At 38.8% G+C, this 22,238-nt stretch overlaps 4 protein-coding genes, 1 non-coding gene and 2 pseudogenes across 5 annotated transcripts; 2 read left to right on the top strand and 5 right to left on the bottom strand.

Moving 5' to 3' along the window:
* Positions 1-5,038: 5,038 nt before the first annotated feature.
* LOC125588251 lies at positions 5,039-5,145 on the bottom strand. Its single transcript, XR_007324638.1, has one exon. It is a non-coding gene; the product is annotated as a small nucleolar RNA R71 (small nucleolar RNA).
* An 808-nt stretch (positions 5,146-5,953) lies between these two features.
* Positions 5,954-7,451, bottom strand: LOC106447230 (putative nuclease HARBI1). The gene has a single exon (XM_022703356.2). The coding sequence runs from the start codon at positions 7,340-7,342 to the stop codon at positions 6,323-6,325; it is 1,020 nt and encodes a 339-aa protein (XP_022559077.1). The 5' UTR covers positions 7,343-7,451; the 3' UTR covers positions 5,954-6,322.
* A 150-nt stretch (positions 7,452-7,601) lies between these two features.
* LOC106447231 (snake venom metalloprotease inhibitor 02A10-like) lies at positions 7,602-8,476 on the bottom strand (the record flags this gene model as incomplete). Its single annotated transcript, XM_022702419.2, has 1 exon — positions 7,602-8,476. A coding segment is annotated over one exon (795 nt), but the record flags the coding sequence as incomplete, so codon positions are not given.
* On the bottom strand, positions 7,602-11,008 carry LOC106422648. Its single transcript, XM_048757182.1, has 3 exons — positions 9,660-11,008; positions 9,320-9,589; positions 7,602-8,941 (listed from the first exon to the last, which is right to left on the bottom strand). The coding sequence occupies exons 1-3, from the start codon at positions 9,735-9,737 to the stop codon at positions 8,552-8,554; spliced, it is 738 nt and encodes a 245-aa protein (XP_048613139.1). The 5' UTR covers positions 9,738-11,008; the 3' UTR covers positions 7,602-8,551.
* Positions 11,009-14,928: 3,920 nt separating this feature from the next.
* Positions 14,929-16,879, top strand: LOC106447232 (annotated as a pseudogene).
* On the bottom strand, positions 16,852-18,830 carry LOC106447229 (ribokinase). The gene is made up of 4 exons (XM_013889107.3): positions 18,103-18,830; positions 17,686-17,871; positions 17,349-17,544; positions 16,852-17,240 (listed from the first exon to the last, which is right to left on the bottom strand). Exons 1-4 carry the CDS (start codon positions 18,751-18,753, stop codon positions 17,146-17,148), a joined length of 1,128 nt encoding a protein of 375 aa, XP_013744561.1. The 5' UTR covers positions 18,754-18,830; the 3' UTR covers positions 16,852-17,145.
* Positions 18,831-19,365: 535 nt separating this feature from the next.
* On the top strand, positions 19,366-20,603 carry LOC106450170 (annotated as a pseudogene).
* The last annotated feature ends 1,635 nt before the right edge of the window (positions 20,604-22,238 follow it).

Here is a 22,238-nt window from a genome sequence, read left to right on the forward strand (position 1 = left end):
AGACAGAGGTCGAGGTAGGTCACACAACCAAAACCGTGCGTCACACACCAAAGATAACAACTCAAAAAAGAATCGTTCAAAGCTGATATGTTGGAGATGTGACAAGCCTGGTCACTACGCAACTGTCTGTCCCGAGAAGACAGAGAAGAATCAAGGAACCAACCTAAATGAGACAGAAGAGGCTGATGCACTGTATGTACACGAGGTGGTGTTTTTTGAACGAAGATAAGGTGATTCCGAAGAATCTTAATATCAACAAAGGCAATGCAAGTGTCTGGTATTTGGATAATGGAGCGAGCAATCACATGACAGGGAACAAGGAGTTCTTTTCGAGTTTAAATCTCAACACCAAAGGGAAGGTGAAGTTTGGTGATGGATCGTGTGTTAACATTGTAGGAAAGGGTGTGGTTACCTTTGTGTGCAAGACTCGAGAGAAGAAGGCACTCAAAGACATATACTACATACCCGATCTGAAGCACAATATATTGAGTCTTGGGCAAGCAACAGAGAGCGGATGTGAGGTTAACATGAAAGATGTCTACTTAACGCTTACAGATTCGCATGGAAGATTGCTAGTTTGTGTGACAAGATCTCCAAACCGTCTCTACAAGACCCCTATGGAGATAAGCTACCCGAAGTGTTTACATGTCAGGGACGCAGATGCTACATGGAGGTGGCATGCTCGACTAGGATATATAAGCTATGGAGTGATGAACAACATGGTAAGGAAGGAGATGTTCATAGGAATGCCGTGTGTAACACATGAAGAAAGCGTGTGTGACGCATGTCTCGCAGGGAAGCAGATCAGACAGTCATTCCCGAACAAAGCCATGTTTCGTGCGACAAAGCCATTAGAGTTATTGCATGGAGATTTGTGTGGACCAATCACACCACCAACGCCAGCAAATAATAAGTATGTCTTTGTCTTGATCGATGACTTCTCTAGGTATATGTGGGTTATGCTATTGAAGGAGAAGAGTGAGGTATTCGATCGATTTAAAAGGTTTAAAGAGAGTGTAGAGAAGCAGACAGGGTCAACCATCAAAACCTTTCGCACCGAGATAGGAGGAGAGTTTACCTCATTTGAGTTCAATCTATTATGTGAAGAGAATGGAGTTAAAAGGCACCTAACCGTGCCTTACACACCTCAACAAAACGGTGTTGTGGAGAGGAGAAACTGAACCTTGATGGGAATGACAAGAAGTATGCTGAAGGCAATGAAGATGCCGAACTACTTGTGGGGTGAAGCTGTACGGCATTCAACTTACCTCATCAACAGAGTTCCTACAAAAGCCTTGAAGAATCAGACGCCATACGAGTGCCTTACATCGAAGAAACCAAATATCAAGCACTTGAGGATATTCAGTTGTGTAGCTCATACGAAAATCATTGGGCCTTATCTGAAGAAGTTGGATGAGAGATCAAAGAGTATGGTCAATCTTGGAACTGAGCTGGGTTCCAAAGCCTACAGACTCTATGATCCAGACACAAGGAAGGTGATGGTGAGTAGAGATGTGATTTTCGATGAGGAGAAAGCTGGGGACTGGGCGTCTACAACAAACCAAGCTGATTGTGAACCGAGCATGCTTAAACTTCCACATGAGGGTGACATAGAAGAAGGTAATGATCAAGGTGAGGATCATGAACATGAAGCTATAAACCAAGATAAGGAAGAAGAAGAAGATGCAGATCACAATGCAAATCAAGACGGTGGAGGTCAACCGTTAGTGACTAGACAAGGCCGAACCATAACAAAACCAAGATATCTTGATGATTATGTGTTACTTGCAGATCAAGAAAGTACAATGTTGTTGCTCACAGTGGATGGCAAGCCAGAAAAATATTTTGAAGCTGAACTCGTACGAGAATGGGTTGAAGCGATGGTGGCAGAGTTGGAGTCTATCACAAGAAACAAGACATGGGAGCTTGTGGATAGACCGACTGGAGTGAAACCTATAGGGTTGAAGTGGATCTACAAGATTAAGAGAAAGGCGGATGGTACAGTGAGCAAGTATAAGGCGAGACTTGTGGCAAAAGGCTATGTACAAAGTGAAGGAATTGATTTCGATGAAGTGTTTACACCAGTGGCAAGAATTGAAACTATTCGGCTCTTAATAGCCCTCGCAGCAACGAACGGTTGGGAGATACATCACATGGATGTGAAGACCGCTTTCTTGAATGGAGATCTAAAGGAGTTAGTGTATGTAACTCAACCCGAAGGTTTCGAAAAGAAAGGAGAAGAGGATCAAGTGTATGTGTTACACAAGGCTTTGTATGGGTTACGCCAGACACCCAAGGCATGGAATGTGAAACTCGATCAGGTTCTCAAGGAGATGAGATTTGAGAAGTGCACGAAGGAACCATCAGTGTACCGCAAGACTGAAGGAGGAGACGTCTTGATCATAGCCATCTACGTTGATGATCTATTTGTGACAGGAACTTCGCTTAAGGTGATTAGGCAATTCAAGGAGGAGATGTCTAAGAAGTTCGAGATGTCAGATCTAGGTAAGCTAACGTATTACCTTGGCATAGAGGTGATTCAAGGAGCAGACGGAATCAGAATAAAACAAGAAAGGTATGCTCAAGGAATCATGTGTGACACGAAGATGGAAGCGTGTAACGCAACTCAGATTCCAATGGAGTCGAATTTAAAGATCTCAAAAGCTGAAGATGAACGAGAGATAGATGCTACCGAGTTCAGAAGAATCATAGGATGTTTGAGGTATCTGCTTCACACAAGACCCGACATGTGTTACGCAGTAGGTGTTCTTAACCGATACATGCACAATCCGAGAGACTCTCACGGACAAGCCATCAAGCACATATTGCGGTATGTGAAAGAAACAACAAACTACGGTCTGTTCTTCAAGAGAAATGGGTCAAGGAGTGTCGTTGGTTATAGTGACAGCAGTCACAACATTGATTGATATCTTGCATATTTACATTGTCTTATCCATTTATTCATGTGCATTTTCATCATATAGATTAGGGTTTACCCATGTCTAGGTTGCATTTTGCATACATATGTCTCTATTAGGTATTGGAGTACCACATGGAGTTCCTGGAGACATTTGGACGCATTTGAAGCTCAAAAGAAGTGTTTAAAGCGATCAACGGACGAGCAGCGCACCAGAGCGACCTCACCGGAGTGACGCCATGAAGTCGCTGTGACACACATCCCAGAGCGACCTGGCCAGAGCGACGCTCCGAGGTCGCTCGCATCTCCATGGCGAGATGACACAAAACGAAGCCGGGAGCGACGTCTTCAGAGCGATACAGCGAGGTCGCTCGCGACGAGACGACCTGAGAGCGACGTCTTTGGAGCGACACAGCCAGGTTGCTCGCGAAGATATGACCCGGGAGCGATGTCTTCGGAGCGACAGAGCCAGGTCGCTCGTGAAGAAACGACCCGAGAGCGACCTCTCACAGCGACGTGCCGAGGTCGCTTTGCGTCTATTTGTTTGGCGAATTCATGATTTCTCAAGGGCCTTTTGGTCATTTCATTATGCACGCTTTTACTTTTCAAAAACGTATGTTTTAAGTACCTTTGGAAGCCACCCGAAGAAGGATCTTAATCTCTTTTCTAAAGAACAACTAGTAAAACTTCTTTTGATTCAGATTTCATTGCTTTCATCTTGTGTTCTTGTTGATTTCTTATCTATTTCTCTACATGATTAATCTGAAATCCAATATGGGTTTAGGAGGAATCATGGAGATTAGTGAGTAATCACCTTTTGAATTCATGGGTTAGGGAGATCAAGGGTGATTAGGTTAGTTCTAGGATGTTTTAGTGTAGATCATTCTTGTTCCTTGCTAGTAGAGTATTCATAATGCATCTTCTGAGTTAGCCACTCAAAAGTTGATCTTTAGGCATTTCCCACCCAAAAGGTGTTTGATGAAATGCCTGAGACAACTCTCCTAAGCTTTTAACATACTTTACCAAAGACATTTTTTGTTAAAGGTGTTAAGATAGCCAATAGACTTGTTAGTAATGATTGCTTTCATATTATTCAACCAAAGACATTTGATGTTTGAGATATGTTAGTAAATGAACATTCATTTAGACATAGAGTTTGTTTAAGATTGTGTCTAAGCTTAAGGTTGATAGTTTGATTGATCGTTTGCCATCCTTAGTTCGAAACTTGATCACCCAAGGTCTAATCCCTATGCCCATGAGTTCTCTTTTCCCTTAGTAAAGAAAGTCATTTCATTTATCGTTAATCATTAGTTTAGAAACCTCTTAAATCATTGGTTGCACTTAGATTAAGTGAGTACTTGCATTCTCATTGCTTCGAATTCCCTCAGAACTGGTTCGACATTCACTATACTACAACATTTGTCTTAGGAGCCTTGAAAACTCCTAACATCAAATTGGTGCCGTTGCCAACTTCTGAGTAGATTTAAACATTGAGATTTAGTCACTTGCGTGAGACTAAGTCATTTTAATTTTGTTTTGTTACTGATTCTTCTTCTTCACCTACCTTTCACTTTCAGGTGTATGAACTTGAGGAGCAGGGGTCCATCAAACCTAGTTCCAATAGTATCAAACATCAGAGCTTTTGAGAGGGAGTGTGCTAGAGCTAGAAGAGAAGAAGAACAACAAGCCCACTTGCAGAGATTCGATATTGATATGGAAGATCAACCGCAAGGGGCAGAACACCAACCGCGGGTAGCTCGACCCATTAGTACTTATGACCGGCCCAACATTCATGGTCATAGACTAGGAATCCGAGCACCAGCTGTGGCAGCCAACAACTTTGAGGTCAAGTCAGGGCTCCTCAACGTGATCGAGAATAACAAGTATCATGGCTTGGCTCTAGAGGACCCATTTGATCACTTGGACAAGTTCGACAGCTACTGTGGGTTGTCAAAAACCAATGGTGTGTCCGAAGATGCCTTAAAGCTCAAGCTATTCCCTTTCTCTTTGGGGGATAAGGCACGTCAGTGGAAGAAGTCTCTACCCTGCGACTCTATCACCACTTGGGATGATTGCAAGAGAGCATTCTTGGAGAAGTTCTTCTCTACTTCAAGAACTGCTAAGCTGAGAAATGAGATTTCCAGCTTTCAACAGAAGAACTTGGAAGGCTTCAGTGAAGCCTGGGAGAGATTCAAGGGCTACCAAGCTCAATGCCCACACCATGGTTTCTCTAAGGAGAGCTTGCTGAGCACATTCTACCGTGGTGCTCTTCCTAAGTACAGGGCCAGACTGGATACAGCTAGCAATGGGTTCTTCTTGGGGAGAACTGAGGAAGATGCAGAGGAGCTGGTTGACAACATGGTAAAGAGTGATGCAGTCTACAGTAGAGACCACGACAGAGGCAGTCGAACAGATGATAAGCAGACGAGGAAGGAGTTGAAAGCTCTACAGGATAAGATAGACATCCTCCTTGCTGATAAAGCCACACAAGAGCAGCTGCACTTTGTTGGTAACCCAAGCCAAGAGACACCACCTGTTGTCCATGAGGTTGAGGGTTTGGAAGGTCAGGAAGAGCTGTGTTTAATCAACAACAATGGTAGCTGGTACAAAAAAGAGCCCAACTTTCAGTACAACAACTACCAACAGAAATCCTATCCCAACAACCAACAGAGTGGTTATCCGCCTCGAAACAACCAGCAAGGCAGCTATCAACCTCAGCAAAACCCCTCATCTGGTTCCTCTGCTCCTCAAGATATCAGCACTGATACCTTACTGAAACAAATCTTGGAGTCTCAGACTAGAAGTGAGAAGCATGTTGGTTATGAGTTGAAGAACCTTTATTCCAAGATTGATGGGAGCTACAATGAGCTCAACAACAAGTTCTCATATCTTGCTTCTACAGTTAAGAATTTAGAGAATCAGTTTGCTTCCATGAACACTCACCAGAATCGCCAGCAAGGATCTCTACCTGGAAAATCTGACCAAAACCCCAAGGAGGCCAAAGCTATCACCCTTAGGAGTGGTAAGCAGTTACCTCCTACAACCCTCACAAGGGATGCTGAGAAACTAGGTGAGGAGGTGGCCATCAACTTAGGCTCCGAATGGTAACAGCGGATTGAGCGGTGCGGGACAAGTGGATTGGATAGTGCGGTACGGTTTAACTGCGGTTTTGTAAACTGCGGATTATTAGCGGTTAAACAAAAAAAAAGCGGTACAAAATAAAATGTGAATGGTAACAAAAAGCAAGTGCGGTACATAACCAAAAGTAGAATGGTAAAAGTAGAATAAGCGGTGCGGATAAAACTTAAATTTAAATATATTTTAATAAAAAAAAAGATATAATTATTATTAATAAATATATAAAATTTAAATTCTTCTTATTACACCACATAGACAAATATACAATCAAGAATTTAAATTTTTCCACAACATATTTACAATATTATCCCTTATTCGAGCCATATATTCTCCATCTATTGTATTTGTAGCATTTAATGCTTCTGTGTCGTCTAAATCGTTCTCCGAGTTTGTGTCGTTTATTCCCGTCTCTATCATCACTTCAGCAAAATCTGCATCTGCAAAATTTGAAATTTTGATAAAATTATGTAGTCCCATAGTTGCCATTATCACTCTTTTTTGTATATCAATATCATATTTTGGAAAATCAGAAAGAATCCTCCATTTTTTCTTCCAAACCCCGAAAGTCCTCTCGATTACGGAACGTAAAGAAGCATGACGCCGATTGAAGAGTTCTTCTTTATTTTTTGGAGGGGGACCATAGTTAAATTGTGACATATGATACCTCACAACTCTATTACGTGATGACCTATAGGGAGCTAGAAACCCTTGTTTATTGGGATAGCTGGAATCGACAAGATAATACTTGTCAAGTGGAGGCATAGGAAACTCAGAATCACTTTCTTTTGTCATGGTTAGAACAGCTGTGTCGTGACATGATCCTGGAGCTCCATTCCAAATATAAGTGAATAACACATTGAAGTCACATATTGCCATGATGTTCAATGATGCATTATCATGTCGATTCCAATACATTCCTTGTAACTCAGGAGTGACTTTGACACAAACATGCGTTCCATCCATCGCTCCAACACAACCGCTAAAATACGGATAATTTACTCGGTCTACTAGAAGTCTTTCAAGAATTCGCTGTAGTTCTTGTGTTGTTGGAGTTCTAATATAATCACATGGAAGAAGTTCAGTTGCTGTTAAAACTTCACTAAATTTTCTCATCACAGTCTCCTGATTTCGTCCAAACCTCAAACCGACATCTCTCTGAACTTCATTGTGTCCACATATCACTAGAAATATAGCCACACTTTCTTCAATGCTTATATTGGATGTCGGTTGTAGACCGTAATTTGTTTGTAGAATGTTAAACAGTGCTGTGAAACATGGAAGTGACATTCTTAGTAACTGAAGACAAGCTGCATCATCTTCTAGTAACCGATTCCAAATATTTCTCCATCCCAAACCTCTGCCAGTTCGTTGCGGCGCTCTTTGGAAATTTTGATCATAATAATTCAAACTTGGTTGAATTACTAACTCCTCAAATTCTTCATTTTCCAAATTCCACAACTCAACTCTCTCTTCGTAGCTTAGATTGTGAACACCTTGTGACCGCAGTTGGCATATACGAAACGCCTGAAAATTTTAAAAGCAAAAATAAAACCATAAGCAACATTTCAATTTAAATTTTACAATGACATGACACAGAAAACATAAACATACAAAACATATTTAATGTTATAGCAAACTAATCTTCATCTTCGTCATCACTTTGATTATCTTGTGTGTTTCCCCATATGTTGAACAGACCTCCTGTTCTGGGTTGTCGTGAATTTTTTCCAGAATCAAAACGACTTGTGAAACCAAGACCGAGTGATTGTGGTTGTTGGGTATCAGGCGAAGTTCTTTTTGTTGCGCTATCTGAAACTTCATGATGATCGTCCAACGAAAATCCATATTGAACATGAGTTGGATTCGTTCCGGCTGATTTGTTATTTCCATGATTAGGTCTTTGACGCCCCACTGTTGAGCACTCGTTGGTGTATCCCACTGTTGAACATTTGATTGTGTACCCCACTGTTGAGCATTCGGTGGTGTTCCCCATTGATTAGCATTCGGTGGTGTGCCCCATTGCTGAGCATTCGGCGGTGTGTTCCATTGCTGAGCATTCGGTGGTGTGCCCCATTGTTGAGCATTCGGTGGTGTGCCCCACTGTGGTGCAGTTGGTGGTGTGCCCCATTGTTGTGCAGTTGACGGTGCGCTCCACTGCTGTCCAGTTGGCGGTGTTCCCCATTTTTGCGCATTTGGTGGTGTTCCCCACTGTTGAAAACCAGGCTGTACACCCCATTGTTGTGGATTTGGCTGTGTGCCCCATTGTTGCGCATTTGGCGGTGTGCCCCAATGTTGTGCGTTTGGTGGTGTTCCCCACTGTTGAAATCCAGGACCCCATAAACCTGGTGAGCTTTGACCGCCAGAATTATAGTCCCAAACCCAACTGTTTTGGAATATCTTCGTTGTTTCGTGAAACACCAGTCATAGCTTCAAGCAATTGTAGCTTGTCCTCGTCAGTGTTTGAAGCTATATCAATAAAATACTTACGCCAAAATTTTAACTCTTGGAGTGTATTAAGACATTTCCAATAAAATTTAGTATGTTTTGTAACTTGTAGATCAAGGAATAACGCTTCCGCCTTTTTCCATTCATCGTAATCATCTTGATCAAACGCACCAGGAAGAAGTTGTTGTAGACTTTGTCGTTGAAAATCTTTAAATCCAGTAATAGTTTCTTGCATTGTTGTCTCAAATGATTGTTTTCGCCGACTTCCTCGTGAACCACTTCCAAAATTAGTTCCTGAGCTTCCACCTGATCTGTGCAAACTACCCCCTCGTCTGCCACTAGAGTGTGAACTACTCCCACGTCTTCCACGTTGTTCACCTCTTCCAATATTGATTCCAACTGCATCATGGGTAAATTCATTTGAAGGATGTGAATCATCATCTAGGTTGACCCGATACACTTCTTCATTTTCTTGTGTGTCTGGAACTTCAGTGTGTAGCATCTCATTCCCATCAAAATCTGAGTATCCATGTGTGGAGTCATCACCTCCTCTCTCATTCATTATCTCTTGTCTTCTTTGTCGTGCAGAATGTTGGGGTTGCGAGTATAAATCATGTAACGCAAAACATCATACCATTATATCCCAAAATTTTGGCGGCTCTCGGTTGAACGATTTTGTTAATCTACATCCCTATTCAAAATATATATATAAGTATAATTATGTTAATTTTGTAATATGTATCTTAATAGTTGATAATGTAAATATAATATTTAGTGGTTATTACCGCTTCGTGATTATCCCACCACTCCGGAGATTTAAATCATTGATGTTTCAGGATCAACCGAAATACCGGTGGATTTCATCAGAAACTTCCACATCTTGTATGATTTTTTGAATTCGTCGAGCTTATTTTTGAAAAACCCGTAAGTTATATTCATGTTAAATGCAAGATTGAATTGTTCAACGATATAATCTCTGCCAAGAGCCGTAGGATCTTTCAGAGTATACTTGTTCATAGAGATTGCATGATCAAACAATTCAATGAGTTTTTTTTCTTGTTCATATGTCCATTTGAATCTGTCCGTGCTCTACAAATTATAATATATATGTTTTAGCTAATATTTTTGCATATATAAAATATTTAGAATTAAAACTTACTCTTGTTCTAGTTTCATTAGAAACATTTCGGCCTCTTTGTCTGGAAGAACTTGCACTGCATCGATGACTAGACGACATTCTACACTATTAGAATCTATATATATATATATTTTTTATTTTTTTTAAATTATGTGTTTCAATATGGTTACTTATAAAGCATTATCTACAATAAAAAAAATATTTTTATGTAAACACTATCATGTTTTTAACAATACTTCTTATGATAAATTAACTCATAAACATATATAGTTCTCTTAACACATAAAAATCTAGGGTTTGTTAAACAGTAAAAATATAATTAATAACAAAAATTATCATTAATTTGCATTATATATTCTACACAACTAAAATTGTGCGTACATTTTTAACTTCAATAAATAAATCTTTACATATATATTATTTTATATTATGTATATTGCATATATTTATAAGTTAATGAAAATGAAATGTAAAAAGAAAAATTTGAAATGAAAAAAAAATTCATACACACAAACTTGAAATGGTGTAAGCAATTCAATTGCTTCCAAGTAGAACTTGATGAACTTAATATAAATGTTTTAAAAAACACTTTGAGAAAACAACCACCAACTAGAAAATTAACATTAATATATTTTACGCAATTAAAAATTTTCTATAATAATTTAACTTAAATAATTAAGTTTTGATAAATAAATATATAGTAGTTTATATTGTATTATTATATTTTTAAAATAACAGTTTTTTGTTTCATATATGAAAATAAGATTAAAATATATATTTTAAACTTAATTATTAATATTTATAAACTAAAGATTCATGGGTGTACCTTTCCAAAATTCAAATGTGATTTCAAGGTGCACCTGCAAAAAAAAATGAAATGACAAAAAATTGTTAATGAAATTAAATAAAAAAAATAAACTGAAATAAAGAAAACCCCAGATATATTGCCATACCTTTGCTCGTTGCTTTGAAGTTGTGTCTGCAAAATTTTCCTCTTTCATATCTATTTATACACGAACAAAATTTCTGAAAGAATAAAAAAAAATTATGTGTTTCACGTGCTTTGCTACTTAACCACTCAACCACTTAACAAACCACACCTACTTTGCTACTTCTGTGGTTCACGTGCGTATTCTGAAACGCACTTCCTGTTTCTTTTTTTATTATTATTTTTTACTTTTAAACCACATCATGTGTTTTGTATAGTTATTAGAGATGAATGGTACCATGATTTCTGTTCCGCCATGCGTTTTCGTTGTTCCACTCATAACATTCAATACCTTAGATGATGAAGTGGTGATTGTTGATGAGAAAATCAATGATGAAATCTTGGAGAAGATTGTGGAAGCTAAAGGTAAAGGAAAGGTTGGGGAAGAAAAGAAAACAGTGAAAGATGGTGAAGTTGTTGCTCCAGCAAGTGAGAATTCTTTTGTTCCTCCTCCCTATGAACCCAAACTTCTATTCCCTGGTAGATTCAAGAGGCAGCTGCTAGAGAAGTACAAAGCTCTGTTTGAGAAGCAAATGAGTGAAGCTCAGGTTGCAATGCCCATCATCGATGCTTTCATGTTGATTCCTCAATACAACAAGTTCCTGAAAGATGTTGTAGCTGCAAAGAAGAAGAAAATGGAAAGCATGATGATTCTTACCCATGAGTGCAGTGCCATCATCCAGAGGCTTGACGTTTCAGAGAAGTTAGAGGATCCAGGATGCTTCACACTACCTTGTGCTCTTGGACCTATGGTATTTGAGAAATGTCTCTGCGATTTGGGAGCTAGTGTCAGCGTGATGCCTTTGTCTGTTGCAAAGAAGCTTGGATTCACTCAGTACAAGAAGTGTAGACTCTCTCTGGTGTTAGCTGATCGTTCAGTGAAGTACCATGTGGGCATCTTAGAGGACCTACCTGTGAAGATTGGAAGGTATGAGATACCTACAGATTTTGTGGTGCTTGAGATGGGTGAGGAGGCTCAAGACCCATTGATTTTTGGAAGGTCATTCTTAGCTACAGCAGGAGCAATTGTTAAGGTGAAAGAGGGCACGGTTGATCTCCATTTGGGTAAAGGACATGTTCTCCACTTTGACATCAAGGAGAAAATGAAGAAACCAACTGTGTTCGGGCAAGCCTTCTACATTGAAGAGATGGGCACTCCTGCTGATGAACCCCTTGAAGAGTTACCACCTGAAGACAATGAGGAGGGAGCATATCCCTCTACTCATTCCCCATAGAAGGTAACCCACAACTTTCCCTTGTATATACCATTTCGTTTTTGCATATTATTTTTCTCTTTTTGGGTATCTCTCTCTCCTTGACAACACAGAGACTGTGTCATTTAAGTCTGGGGGAGGTACCAAGTATTTGATCACGTTTGCTTTGATGTTGTTTCATTGAGTCATGCATTGCATACCTATTTGCATAAAAAAAATCATTTAGTTTGCATCATTTGCATTTCTAGGAGAGTCTAGAGCATATAGGTTGCATTTACTTGCATTGGGAGCAATGATTTGAGATGCCTTGTAAAGAACATTACTTTGCATCTGAGTAGCTTATGCACCTCTCAAAAAGACTTGTATGCTTCGAGCCTTGAAAACTCTTCCTGAAACTTGTTGATTGCTGAAACTCAACCTTTGAAGCCAACTACAACCTTGTTTGAACTGAACGAACTTAATGCTTCTTGCTTATGGTCCCTTGTGTACTGAGTCATGGATATACACACTTGAGTTGTCACATCCTTTATGCCAATCTTTTTGACAAACTCGAGTGGTACACCATTCCCAAAACTCTTCCCTCTTTTTGAGCTTTCATTATTTGATGAGTGAGGCCTTTTTCGGAAAGCCTTACATGTGCATAATGTTGAGAGTATCGGGAACGACAATGCTTGATCTTCATTCTTGCTAGATTAGGCACATTATTGTCTAGCCATAGGATGGGGGTGAGTGTTGTAAAGTTTGATTTGGGAGTATGAGAAAGTAGAAGGAAAAGAGTGAACTCTTGTGCTTAATTGACTAGTCTTTATGGGATAAGTAGAGAAACTTCTAGCTTAATTTGTGAAAAGTCTTGGCCCCCAAAGAAAAAAAAAAGAAAAAAAAAAGAAAGAATAAAGAAAAAGGGGCTAGCAAAATTAGTATGAGCTAAGAGATGTTCAAAAAGTGTAAGAAATCCCTTGTAAAAAAAAAAAAGAGTTTTATGTTGGGAAATGCTTTTGAAGTCTTGGGTGAGAGATGTGAGTTGGGTTTGGAATGGGATAATGAATGTGTATCATATATGTTTGGGAAAATGGTAGAACAATGGAGATTGAGCATTGTATGCATGAGTTGATCCCTTTCTTACATATATTATGTGCAATGTCAAGGCTACATGTCTTGAGAGTATACCACCTTAAATATCATATATCTTGAACCCCTTGACTCACTTGATTAAAAAGCCTCCCCTTACCCAAATGATTTGGACCAATTGACCATTTGCAAGAATTCACTTGATGCTATGCTTAATGAACTTGAGAGTTGGCTAATTTGCATGTGTGAATGCATGATGATGAGTGTAGGGATGAAAAGAGTTGAGATGGGCCTAGAGAAGCTAGAGTATAATAAGAGAAGGTGTACTAATGCTGAATTTAGATGTTGATTTGAGTGCTTTGTGTGTTTATTTTGGCTATGAGCTCCCACCTTCAAACCTCTCTCCCTATGAGTTCTAGAAAGTTCACTTGAGAACAAGTAAAATAATAAGTTTGGGGGAGTTGATATCTTGCATATTTACATTGTCTTATACATTTATTCATGTGCATTTTTATCATATAGATTAGGGTTTAGCCATGTCTAGGTTGCATTTTGCATACATATGTCTCTATTAGGTATTGGAGTACCACATGGAGTTCCTGGAGACATTTGGGCGCATTTGGAGCTCAAAAGAAGTGTTTAAAGCGATCAACGGACGAGCAGCGCACCAGAGCGACCTCACCGGAGCGATACCGTGAAGTCGCTGTGACACACATCCCGGAGCGACCTGGCCAGAGCGACGCTCCGAGGTCGCTTGCGTCTCCATGGCGAGACGACACAAAACGAAGCCGGGAGCGACGTCTTCAGAGCGATACAGCGAGGTCGCTCGCGACGAGACGACCCGGGAGCGACGTCTTCGGAGCGACACAGCCAGGTCGCTCGCGAAGACATGACCCAGGAGCGACGTCTTCGGAGCGACACAGCCAGGTTGCTCGCGAAGAAACGACCCGGGAGCGACCTCTCGCAGCGACGTGCCGAGGTCGCTCCGCGTCTATTTGTTTGCGAATTCATGATTTCTCAAGGGTCTTTTGGTCATTTCATTATGCACGCTTTTACTTTTCAAAAACCTATATTTTAAGTACCTTTGGAAGCCACCAGAAGAAGGATCTTAATCTCTTTTCTAAAGAACAACTAGTAAAACTTCTTTTGATTCAGATTTCATTGCTTTCATCTTGTGTTCTTGTTGATTTCTTATCTATTTCTCTACATGATTAATCTGAAATCCAATATGGGATTAAGAGGAATCATGGAGATTAGTGAGTAATCACCTTTTGAATTCATGGGTTAGGGAGATCAAGGGTGATTAGGTTAGTTCTAGGATGTTTTAGTGTAGATCATTCTTGTTCCTTGCTAGTAGAGTATTCATAATGCATCTTCTGAGTTGGCCACTCAAAAGTTGATCTTTAGGCATTTCCCACCCACAAGGTGTTTGATGAAATGCCTGAGACAACTCTCCTAAGCTTTTAACATACTTTACCAAAGACATTTGTTGTTAAAGGTGTTAAGATAGCCAATAGACTTGTTAGTAATGATTGCTTTCATATTATTCAACCAAAGACATTTGATGTTTGAGATATGTTAGTAAATGAACATTCATCTAGACATAGAGTTTGTTTAAGATTGTGTCTAAGCTTAAGGTTGATAGTTTGATTGATCGTTTGCCATCCTTAGTTCGAAACTTGATCACCCAAGGTCTAATCCCTATGCCCATGAGTTCTCTTTTCCCTAAGTAAAGAAAGTCATTTCATTTATCGTTAATCATTAGTTTAGAAACCTCTTAAATCATTGGTTGCACTTAGATTAAGTGAGTACTTGCATTCTCATTGCTTCGAATTCCCTCAGAACTGGTTCGACATTCACTATACTACAACATTTGTCTTAGGAGCCTTGAAAACTCCTAACATCATTGATCTCGATGACGGGAGGAGCACGTCATGTCATGCATTCTACTACGGTTCATCACTGATCACTTGGACATCGCAGAAGCAGCAGACAGTTGCATTGTCATCATGCGAAGCCGAGTTCATGGCAGCAACAGAAGCAGCGAAGCAAGCTATATGGATCAAGGAATTGTTGAGTGAGATACTAAGCAAAGAAGGCGAGAAGGTCAAGCTTAGGATCGACAACAAATCAACCATTGCTCTAACCAAGAATCCAGTTTTCCATGGAAGGAGTAAGCATGTACTCAAGAAGTATCACTTCATTTGTGAGTGTGTGGAGAACGGGCAGATCGAAGTGGAGCATGTGCCGGGTGTTGAGCAGAAGACCGACATCCTTACCAAGCCATTAGCAAGGATTATGTTCAAGCAAATGAGGAGCTTAATCGGAGTTCAAGAAATTGATCTCCCTAATTCAAGTTGGAATTAAGGGGGTGAATGTTGGATAATTCTAAGAACTTAACATATTATTAGATGTTTAATATGTTAAGATAAACACAATAAAAAAAACCTAGAAATAGGAAAATGAAGTTTCTATTTAGGTTAGTTTTGTATTTTTCATATCCCACATGTTAAAGGAAATAGTCTTTCATATAAATATAAGTCTAATGGAGAGGTGTTCAATATGATCTAAGAGAAACATATCGAGAGTTTTAGTTTGAGTAGTTTCTAAAGCTAATAAGAAAAGTTGTTCTTATAACTTTTTGTGTTTCTAAGATATCTGAGTCATTCATAAAAGCCTGGGAAGATGCATGCGCACATAGTGGAAGAAATCAAATTTACATACCAAGAAAAAAGTTCTATATGAGTGCTGTCATATTCAAGGGACCAGAATATTACTGGCTCCTCTACATCCCAAGCATATCAAACAAGACGCTTGAATAAATTTCCAGTACATCGACAATCTCGTAGTCACCGGCCACGGAACTATCGACGGCTTAGGAAGCCATTCTTGGTCCTCCACTAACTTCGACATGAATCGTAGACTACCAGCGGTACGATATTCGTCTTTAGTTTTAAATTTAAATTTTGATAAAATATTTGTTAAAGAAAGCCTATATTCTCTAATCTCTAATCTTTTTGCAGAACATGGCATTCGTTTTCGTGAGAAAATCAAGAATTAATGGACTAATATCACTCAACAGCAAATCGGAACACTTGAACTTCTTCTGCGTAGATCATTTCAACATCTCTCACGTCAATTTAACGGCTCCTGGAAACAGCCCCAACACTGACGGAATCAAGATTGGTATGTCCAACAACGTTAAGATTCGGGACAGTCACATTGGTTCCGGAGACGATTGTATCGCAATCTCTCTGGAAAAACTAACTTTGATATCCATAACATCACTTGTGGTCCTGGACATGGGATCAGTGCCGGAAGCTTGGGAAAGCACAAAGAAGAAAAGAACGTCGAGAATGTTAGGGTTAGGGACACGGTTTTTACTGGGACAAGCGACGGTATAAGGTTCAAGACATGGGAATCTTCGGTTGCTGAGATCACCGTTTCGGGATTCTTGTACGAGAATATCAAGATGGTTGATGTCCGACACGACATCCTATCAACATCGACCAGAAGTATTGTCCTTACCCACCGTGCCTGAAATTAGTAAGCTTCTTACGCAAGAAACAGCCTTATCTTTCTTAATTTTGCTCAGTTTTTTAATCAGATAGATCATGATATTGTTGTCTGCAGGGAGACTCTCATGTTCAGATCAGAAACGTGACGTTTAAGAATATTTGGGGAACATCGAGGGACAAAGTGGCTGTAAATCTGCAATGTAGTAAAAGCTTTCCATGCAAAGATATTCAGTTAATTGACATCAACTTAATACATAATGGATCTGACGGTCCAGCCACCGCGTTGTGTGAGTACGTTAATGGTTCTGCTCGTGGCAAGATGTTTCCTCCGAGTTGTTTAAACTGAGCTTATCGTTAGTTGATTTTGGTATTTATTCATTACTGGTGTAGATGTGATTGTAAAAAGTCAGTCCCAAAGAGAGAGCTTAATATGACATTTTTATTTTATTTTCATTGGTGATATCTCTCAGTGATAACATTGTGTTGGTAACTTTGACTCTTTGAGAATGATAAAATTAGTCAACTCACAAGACTAGACAAGTTAAAAGGAGTTGATGGACAAAGAAACAGAGACAAAGACCACATTATTGACAACCATTGATCTGGTGTAGCTAATGCAACCACTGATGAGTACCATCGCGAGATCCAATTCAACCTCTTCTCTCGTGACCTGACTAGCTTTTATTCGTAAGAAGATTGAGTTGAAAGAGTATCAGTCTTTAAGTACTAGACTGAAGGAGCTTCAAGACGGATGCTCGATCAGGCATGCTGGGTATTGCACCCTTTACTTGGACACACAGAGAGGCAGCTGCAGCTGTAGGAACCGGAAAAAATAAGAACCATTGAACCCAAAAAGTAAGACAAAACTAATCTGAATTATGGGTTAGGAAACTATATTATTTAGTGTTCGTAACAAATTTACCAGCAAATCTCAAGCATTCCTCATGTGACTTGCCCTCTACCATAGCCACTGCAAACGCTGCTGTGAAAGTATCCCCGGCTCCTGTAGTATCCACCACTTGCGCAGCCGGTATAATTGACTGCTGGATCGGTTCTTCCCCTTCTATAAATAGCGCAGACCCTTTGGAACCAAGTTTCACTAGGACCTGCTTAACTCCCTGAGAAAAAAAAAAAAAAAAAAAAAAAACATTAGATTGAACCTTACCAACCTAAACCCACTAAACCGTTTTTTTTTTGTTCACAGATCCAAATTGCCAGAAAAGGATTAACCAAAATCTGGAGTTGAGTACTGGACTTACCAACTTATGGCACTGTGCAACAGCTTGGCTAATCTGTTCAAAAGTTTCAGTAGGCATTCCGGTCAAGCGACTGAGCTCAGTTTCATTAGGGCTCAAGATGTCTACGGAACCATATAGCTCACTCGGAATTGGCGTATCCATTCCTCCCACGTCGAGGATGACCGGAACACCTGCTTTCTTCACAGCCTGCAAAACATCCACCCACCAAAACTCCTTACAAAAATCGACTCAACATAATCTTGCATTCGCATTCGCATTCACAACAGATGATTCAAATTGTATATGATCAAATCCATATTCCAATTTCAAATGCTACATTATTTTTCAAGACACCATTGCATTATCTAATGACTAAACCTAAAGCTGCGAGTGTCAATCAAACTTGGAATGGAAGAAAGTCACAAACTTTAAACGAACCTTAGCAACTTGAACATTGATGGAATCAGGGATCTCTCTTTGCAGCAACACAACACCAGCATTCCTAACGACCTCAAGCTCATCGTCGCTCATCTTCTCAGGCCATCCTCTCATATTAGCACCACCTACGATAATAATCGAGTTCTGACCGTCCGACTGCAGCATCACCACCGCGTGCCCCGTCGGCTCGTCCGTCACCGACTTCACGTAATCCAAGCGGACTCCGCACCCTTCGGATCCATCCCCCAAGGCACCAGCGATCAGCTTCCCGTGCGCGTCCTCTCCCAAACGACCGACGAAGTACGTCGGATAATCCAGCTTGGCCCCGCACGCCGCCTGATTCGCGCCTTTTCCTCCGGCGAGCGTTTGCCCTGTCTTGGCCGAGATCGTTTCGCCTTCCTTGGGCAGTCTTTCGATCTCCACGTAGATGTCGGCGTTCGCGGATCCAACGACCACCAGCGGAGGCGCGTGGGATTTAACGGTTGATTTAGCATTTGCCGTTGGGTCGACGGAGAGGGAGAGAACGCGGAGGGATCTTCCGGGAACGCGGAGGGTTGGATTGACAATGTTGATCGGAGGAGGATTCGATCGATTGAATTTGATGTTTGGATGGAAAGTATTCGACTGAGAAAGTGAAATCCCTTTCATCATCGTCGTACGCTTTTTCGCCGGAGTCAACGCAGAAACTTTTTTTCTTTTTTTTTTGGATAATATTACGATTCGAACTTTGAAGTATTGAACTTAACTACTTAAGAGTTCATTAGACGCGCGTCATCCTTACATGAGACTCACGCTCTAAAATGAGTAAAACTGTACCCAAAAACAAAATTAATTCGAGTATCCACCGTTATAAAAGTAAGATGACGCATGCAGTGGCCTAAGCAAACGCAATTATCAAAAACCAATCATATAGGTTAGATTATCAGTTAAACGTAAGACATTGTTGGAAAAAAAAAGTCGGAAAAATTGATCATGTATGAAGTAAATAAATTACTTGAGCATAACAAATTATGAGCTACATTTAAGCAAAAAAACAAAAACAAAAACAAAAATTATGACCTACACATGTTGGGAAAAATTAATTCGGAAAAAAATTGATCGTGTCTTAAGTAACTAAATTATTTTGAGCATAACAAAAGAATTTTGAATAACTAATTTTTTACCTTTTGATTTTACAAATCTCATGAAAATAATACATATATTCAATAACACTACCAAAATATATGATAGGAGTATAATACAACGCGCCAAACCGCATAAGGGAAAGCAAAATAAAATAATAGTATCGAGTCTCTTGGCTATGCTTAAAAAGATAACAATTAAAAGCTTAGAGTAGTTGAATCCAAATTGTCCTCGATTATACAATTTCTTATTATTTTAAGGGCAAGCACAATGCGATTCAAAACCCCTATAAATATAACCGATTATAGTTCTCTTCAATTCAGTCCCCACATCACAATATTATTAGCTAACTACGCAAGAGGGAAAAAAAACTTCTTGGTGAGTTTAATCAAAGAGTAATAATGGCAGACGAGGTGATACTTCTGGACTTCTGGGCGAGTATGTTTGGGATGAGGACGAGGATCGCTCTGGAGGAGAAAAAGTCAAGTACGATTGTAGAGAACAAGATTTATGGAACAAAGGCTCCTTGCTCCTCGAGATGAACCCAATTCATAAGAAAATCCCGGTTCTCATTCATAATGGTAAACCGGTCTGTGAGTCTCTCATCCAGGTCGAGTACATCGATGAGACTTGGCCCGGTGAAAACCCACTCCTTCCTTCTGATCCTTATCAAAGAGCTCATGCTAAGTTTTGGGCAGATTTCATCGACAAAAAGGTATTTTCATTTTGTAAAAATATATTCTGGTTTCGGTTTAAGTGTCTTGGATTAATTTGGTTTGATCTTTTTCTCCACCATATATTGCAACTTCTTTAACCAAAATGGATTATATAAGGTGAATGTTACTGCGAGGAGAATATGGGCGACGAAAGGTGAGGAGAAAGAAGCATCCAAGGAGTTAATCGAGATATTCAAGATGCTTGAATCCGAGCTTGGAGACAAGCATTACTTTGGAGGTGAGACGTTCGGGTATGTGGATATAGCCCTCATCGGATTCCACAGCTGGTTTGGAGTCTACAACAAGTTTGGGAATATGAGTATCGAATCAGAGTGTCCAACGTTGACTGCGTGGACCAAAAGGTGTTTGCACAGAGAGAGCGTTACTAAAACCCTGCCTAAGTCGGAGAAGGTCACTACGTTCATTTCCCAACGTCTTGGCGTCGAGTAGATCATCCTCTTACGGTGTTCTGTTGTCCTATGTCTGCTCTTGTTGTGTTTTTAAGGTTTATTGTTGCTTAATAATGCGATTCTGTGAGGTTGTTTAAGTGCATGTGTTGATCCGTTGCTCGGTTGTTTTTTTTTTCTATCTTTTCTGTATTTGGATATAAATTTTCATTTCGTTGAAAAGTCGATAATAAGGGATCTATGTCAAATCATGAAATTACAAGCAGCAGTCCATTTATTCTATTTCTTATGATTGCAGTTAGATTAGTTCAAAACACGTTAAACTTACTTAGAACGGATATCCGGATTTGGATCTTTAAAATAAATAAAAAATAATATTAATATATATATAAAATATTATCAATAATTTTTTTAAAAATATATATATATATATATATATATAATGTCTTTAATTATTTCTATGTATAATATTACAAAATTTACATAAAATTTATATATACTATTATAAAAATAAAAATATATTAAATAAAATTAATTTTTATATATAGATATTACTATTTTGAAATATTTATTAATAAAACTTACGGATCCGGATAACCGGACTTAAAAATTAAGATATCCGGATCTGGATCCGATTTTGACGGATCCAACATTTTACTATCCGGATCCGGATTTGGCCTCTCCGGATATCCAGATTTTCGGATCGGATTCGGATCGAATCTCGGATCGAATCCGGATCTCGGATAAAAGTTCCAGACCTAGTTGTGGCGTTTTCCAAAGACTTTCTATCACGACTCATATAGTGGTGGAAGACTTTAAGAGGGGATCGTAATCATATGATCCTATTGGAATTCTATAACAAAAAAAAATTGATACAAAAAAGGGTTTTCTGCAAAAAAAAAAAAAACCCTCAATATGTAATTTTTTTTTGCAAATTAATCCACTTTCTCGTGTGTTCTAAAATATTTTTATCCGACCGGTAAAGAACATGCTTACTGTTGTTAATCAAAATTATTATGACTTTCACGGATATGATTTGATTAACAGTGTCATTAAAGTAGCCATGACTTTTACTGCTAATTGATATCCACAGTCAAAAGTTCCAACGACGTAAGCAGTGGCGTAATCAACCGTCGCTCTTGTGAAACACGTGGCCAACATCTTAAAATGAGTAGGTCCACTTAAATAAGGATTTCCCGAATAGCATTTGATTTAATTTTTATCAAAAATTTAGCAGAAAACAAAGTAGAAGTTTCATTAAATAATTAAAACTAGGATAAGACATATGCCTTGTGCAGAATGAATTTATATGAAAATCATTTAAAAAATATCGTATAAAAAAATAAAATTTATATTCTTGATCGAATTAATATTTTTGGCCCTTAAACAACTTTTTAAAAAACTTTTTTTTTTAATTATATAATTTGTTTACTGATAAACTGATTTCATTTTTAAAAATATTTTATGTCAAAAAGTCACTTATCACATAAAAATCTAAAGTTTAGGGCGAATAATCTCAGACCTACTATATTTGGTTACAATGAAACTATGTCAGTTCGATTTTATATCATGATTTAGCAATTTAAAAGTTAATTATGGTCATGAGAAGTTTACGTTCACGTGCCAATCCTATATATTTTCAATATTTTTTTCATTTTTGTGTCGCTTTTTAATTTTGGCTATTGAATATTGATTTTTGAGTTTATCCTCATTTCGTTATTTTATGTTGACCTCAGATTTAGAAAATGTTTAAAATTTAAAATTATTAAAGAGATACATACTTAGGTTAAGATCCGCGCCTTGTGCATAATAAATATTTTATATTTATTTATTTTTATATGTTTTTTGCATATTATGAAATAATAAAATAATAATTATATATTAAATAACT

The sequence above is a fragment of the Brassica napus genome, chromosome C5 (genome assembly GCF_020379485.1).
Source record: "Brassica napus cultivar Da-Ae chromosome C5, Da-Ae, whole genome shotgun sequence".
NCBI lineage: Eukaryota > Viridiplantae > Streptophyta > Magnoliopsida > Brassicales > Brassicaceae > Brassica > Brassica napus.

What these genes read in the sequence shown, in the direction of transcription:
- LOC106447230 (XM_022703356.2), bottom strand. Translation starts at nt 7,342, where the DNA reads ATGTCACTTCCATGTTTCACAGCACTGTTTAACATTCTACAAACAAAT.
- LOC106422648 (XM_048757182.1), bottom strand. Translation starts at nt 9,737, where the DNA reads ATGTCGTCTAGTCATCGATGCAGTGCAAGTTCTTCCAGACAAAGAGGC. An exon ending in CTAATGAAACTAGAACAAGA is followed by an intron (nt 9,590 to 9,659) that starts GTAAGTTTTAAT and finishes TATAATTTGTAG; the next exon opens with AGCACGGACAGATTCAAATG. An exon ending in ATCCTGAAACATCAATGATT is followed by an intron (nt 8,942 to 9,319) that starts TAAATCTCCGGA and finishes GGGTCAACCTAG; the next exon opens with ATGATGATTCACATCCTTCA.
- LOC106447229 (XM_013889107.3), bottom strand. Translation starts at nt 18,753, where the DNA reads ATGATGAAAGGGATTTCACTTTCTCAGTCGAATACTTTCCATCCAAAC. An exon ending in TTGCACAGTGCCATAAGTTG is followed by an intron (nt 17,545 to 17,685) that starts GTAAGTCCAGTA and finishes TTTTTTTCTCAG; the next exon opens with GGAGTTAAGCAGGTCCTAGT. An exon ending in GGAATGCTTGAGATTTGCTG is followed by an intron (nt 17,241 to 17,348) that starts GTAAATTTGTTA and finishes CGGTTCCTACAG; the next exon opens with CTGCAGCTGCCTCTCTGTGT.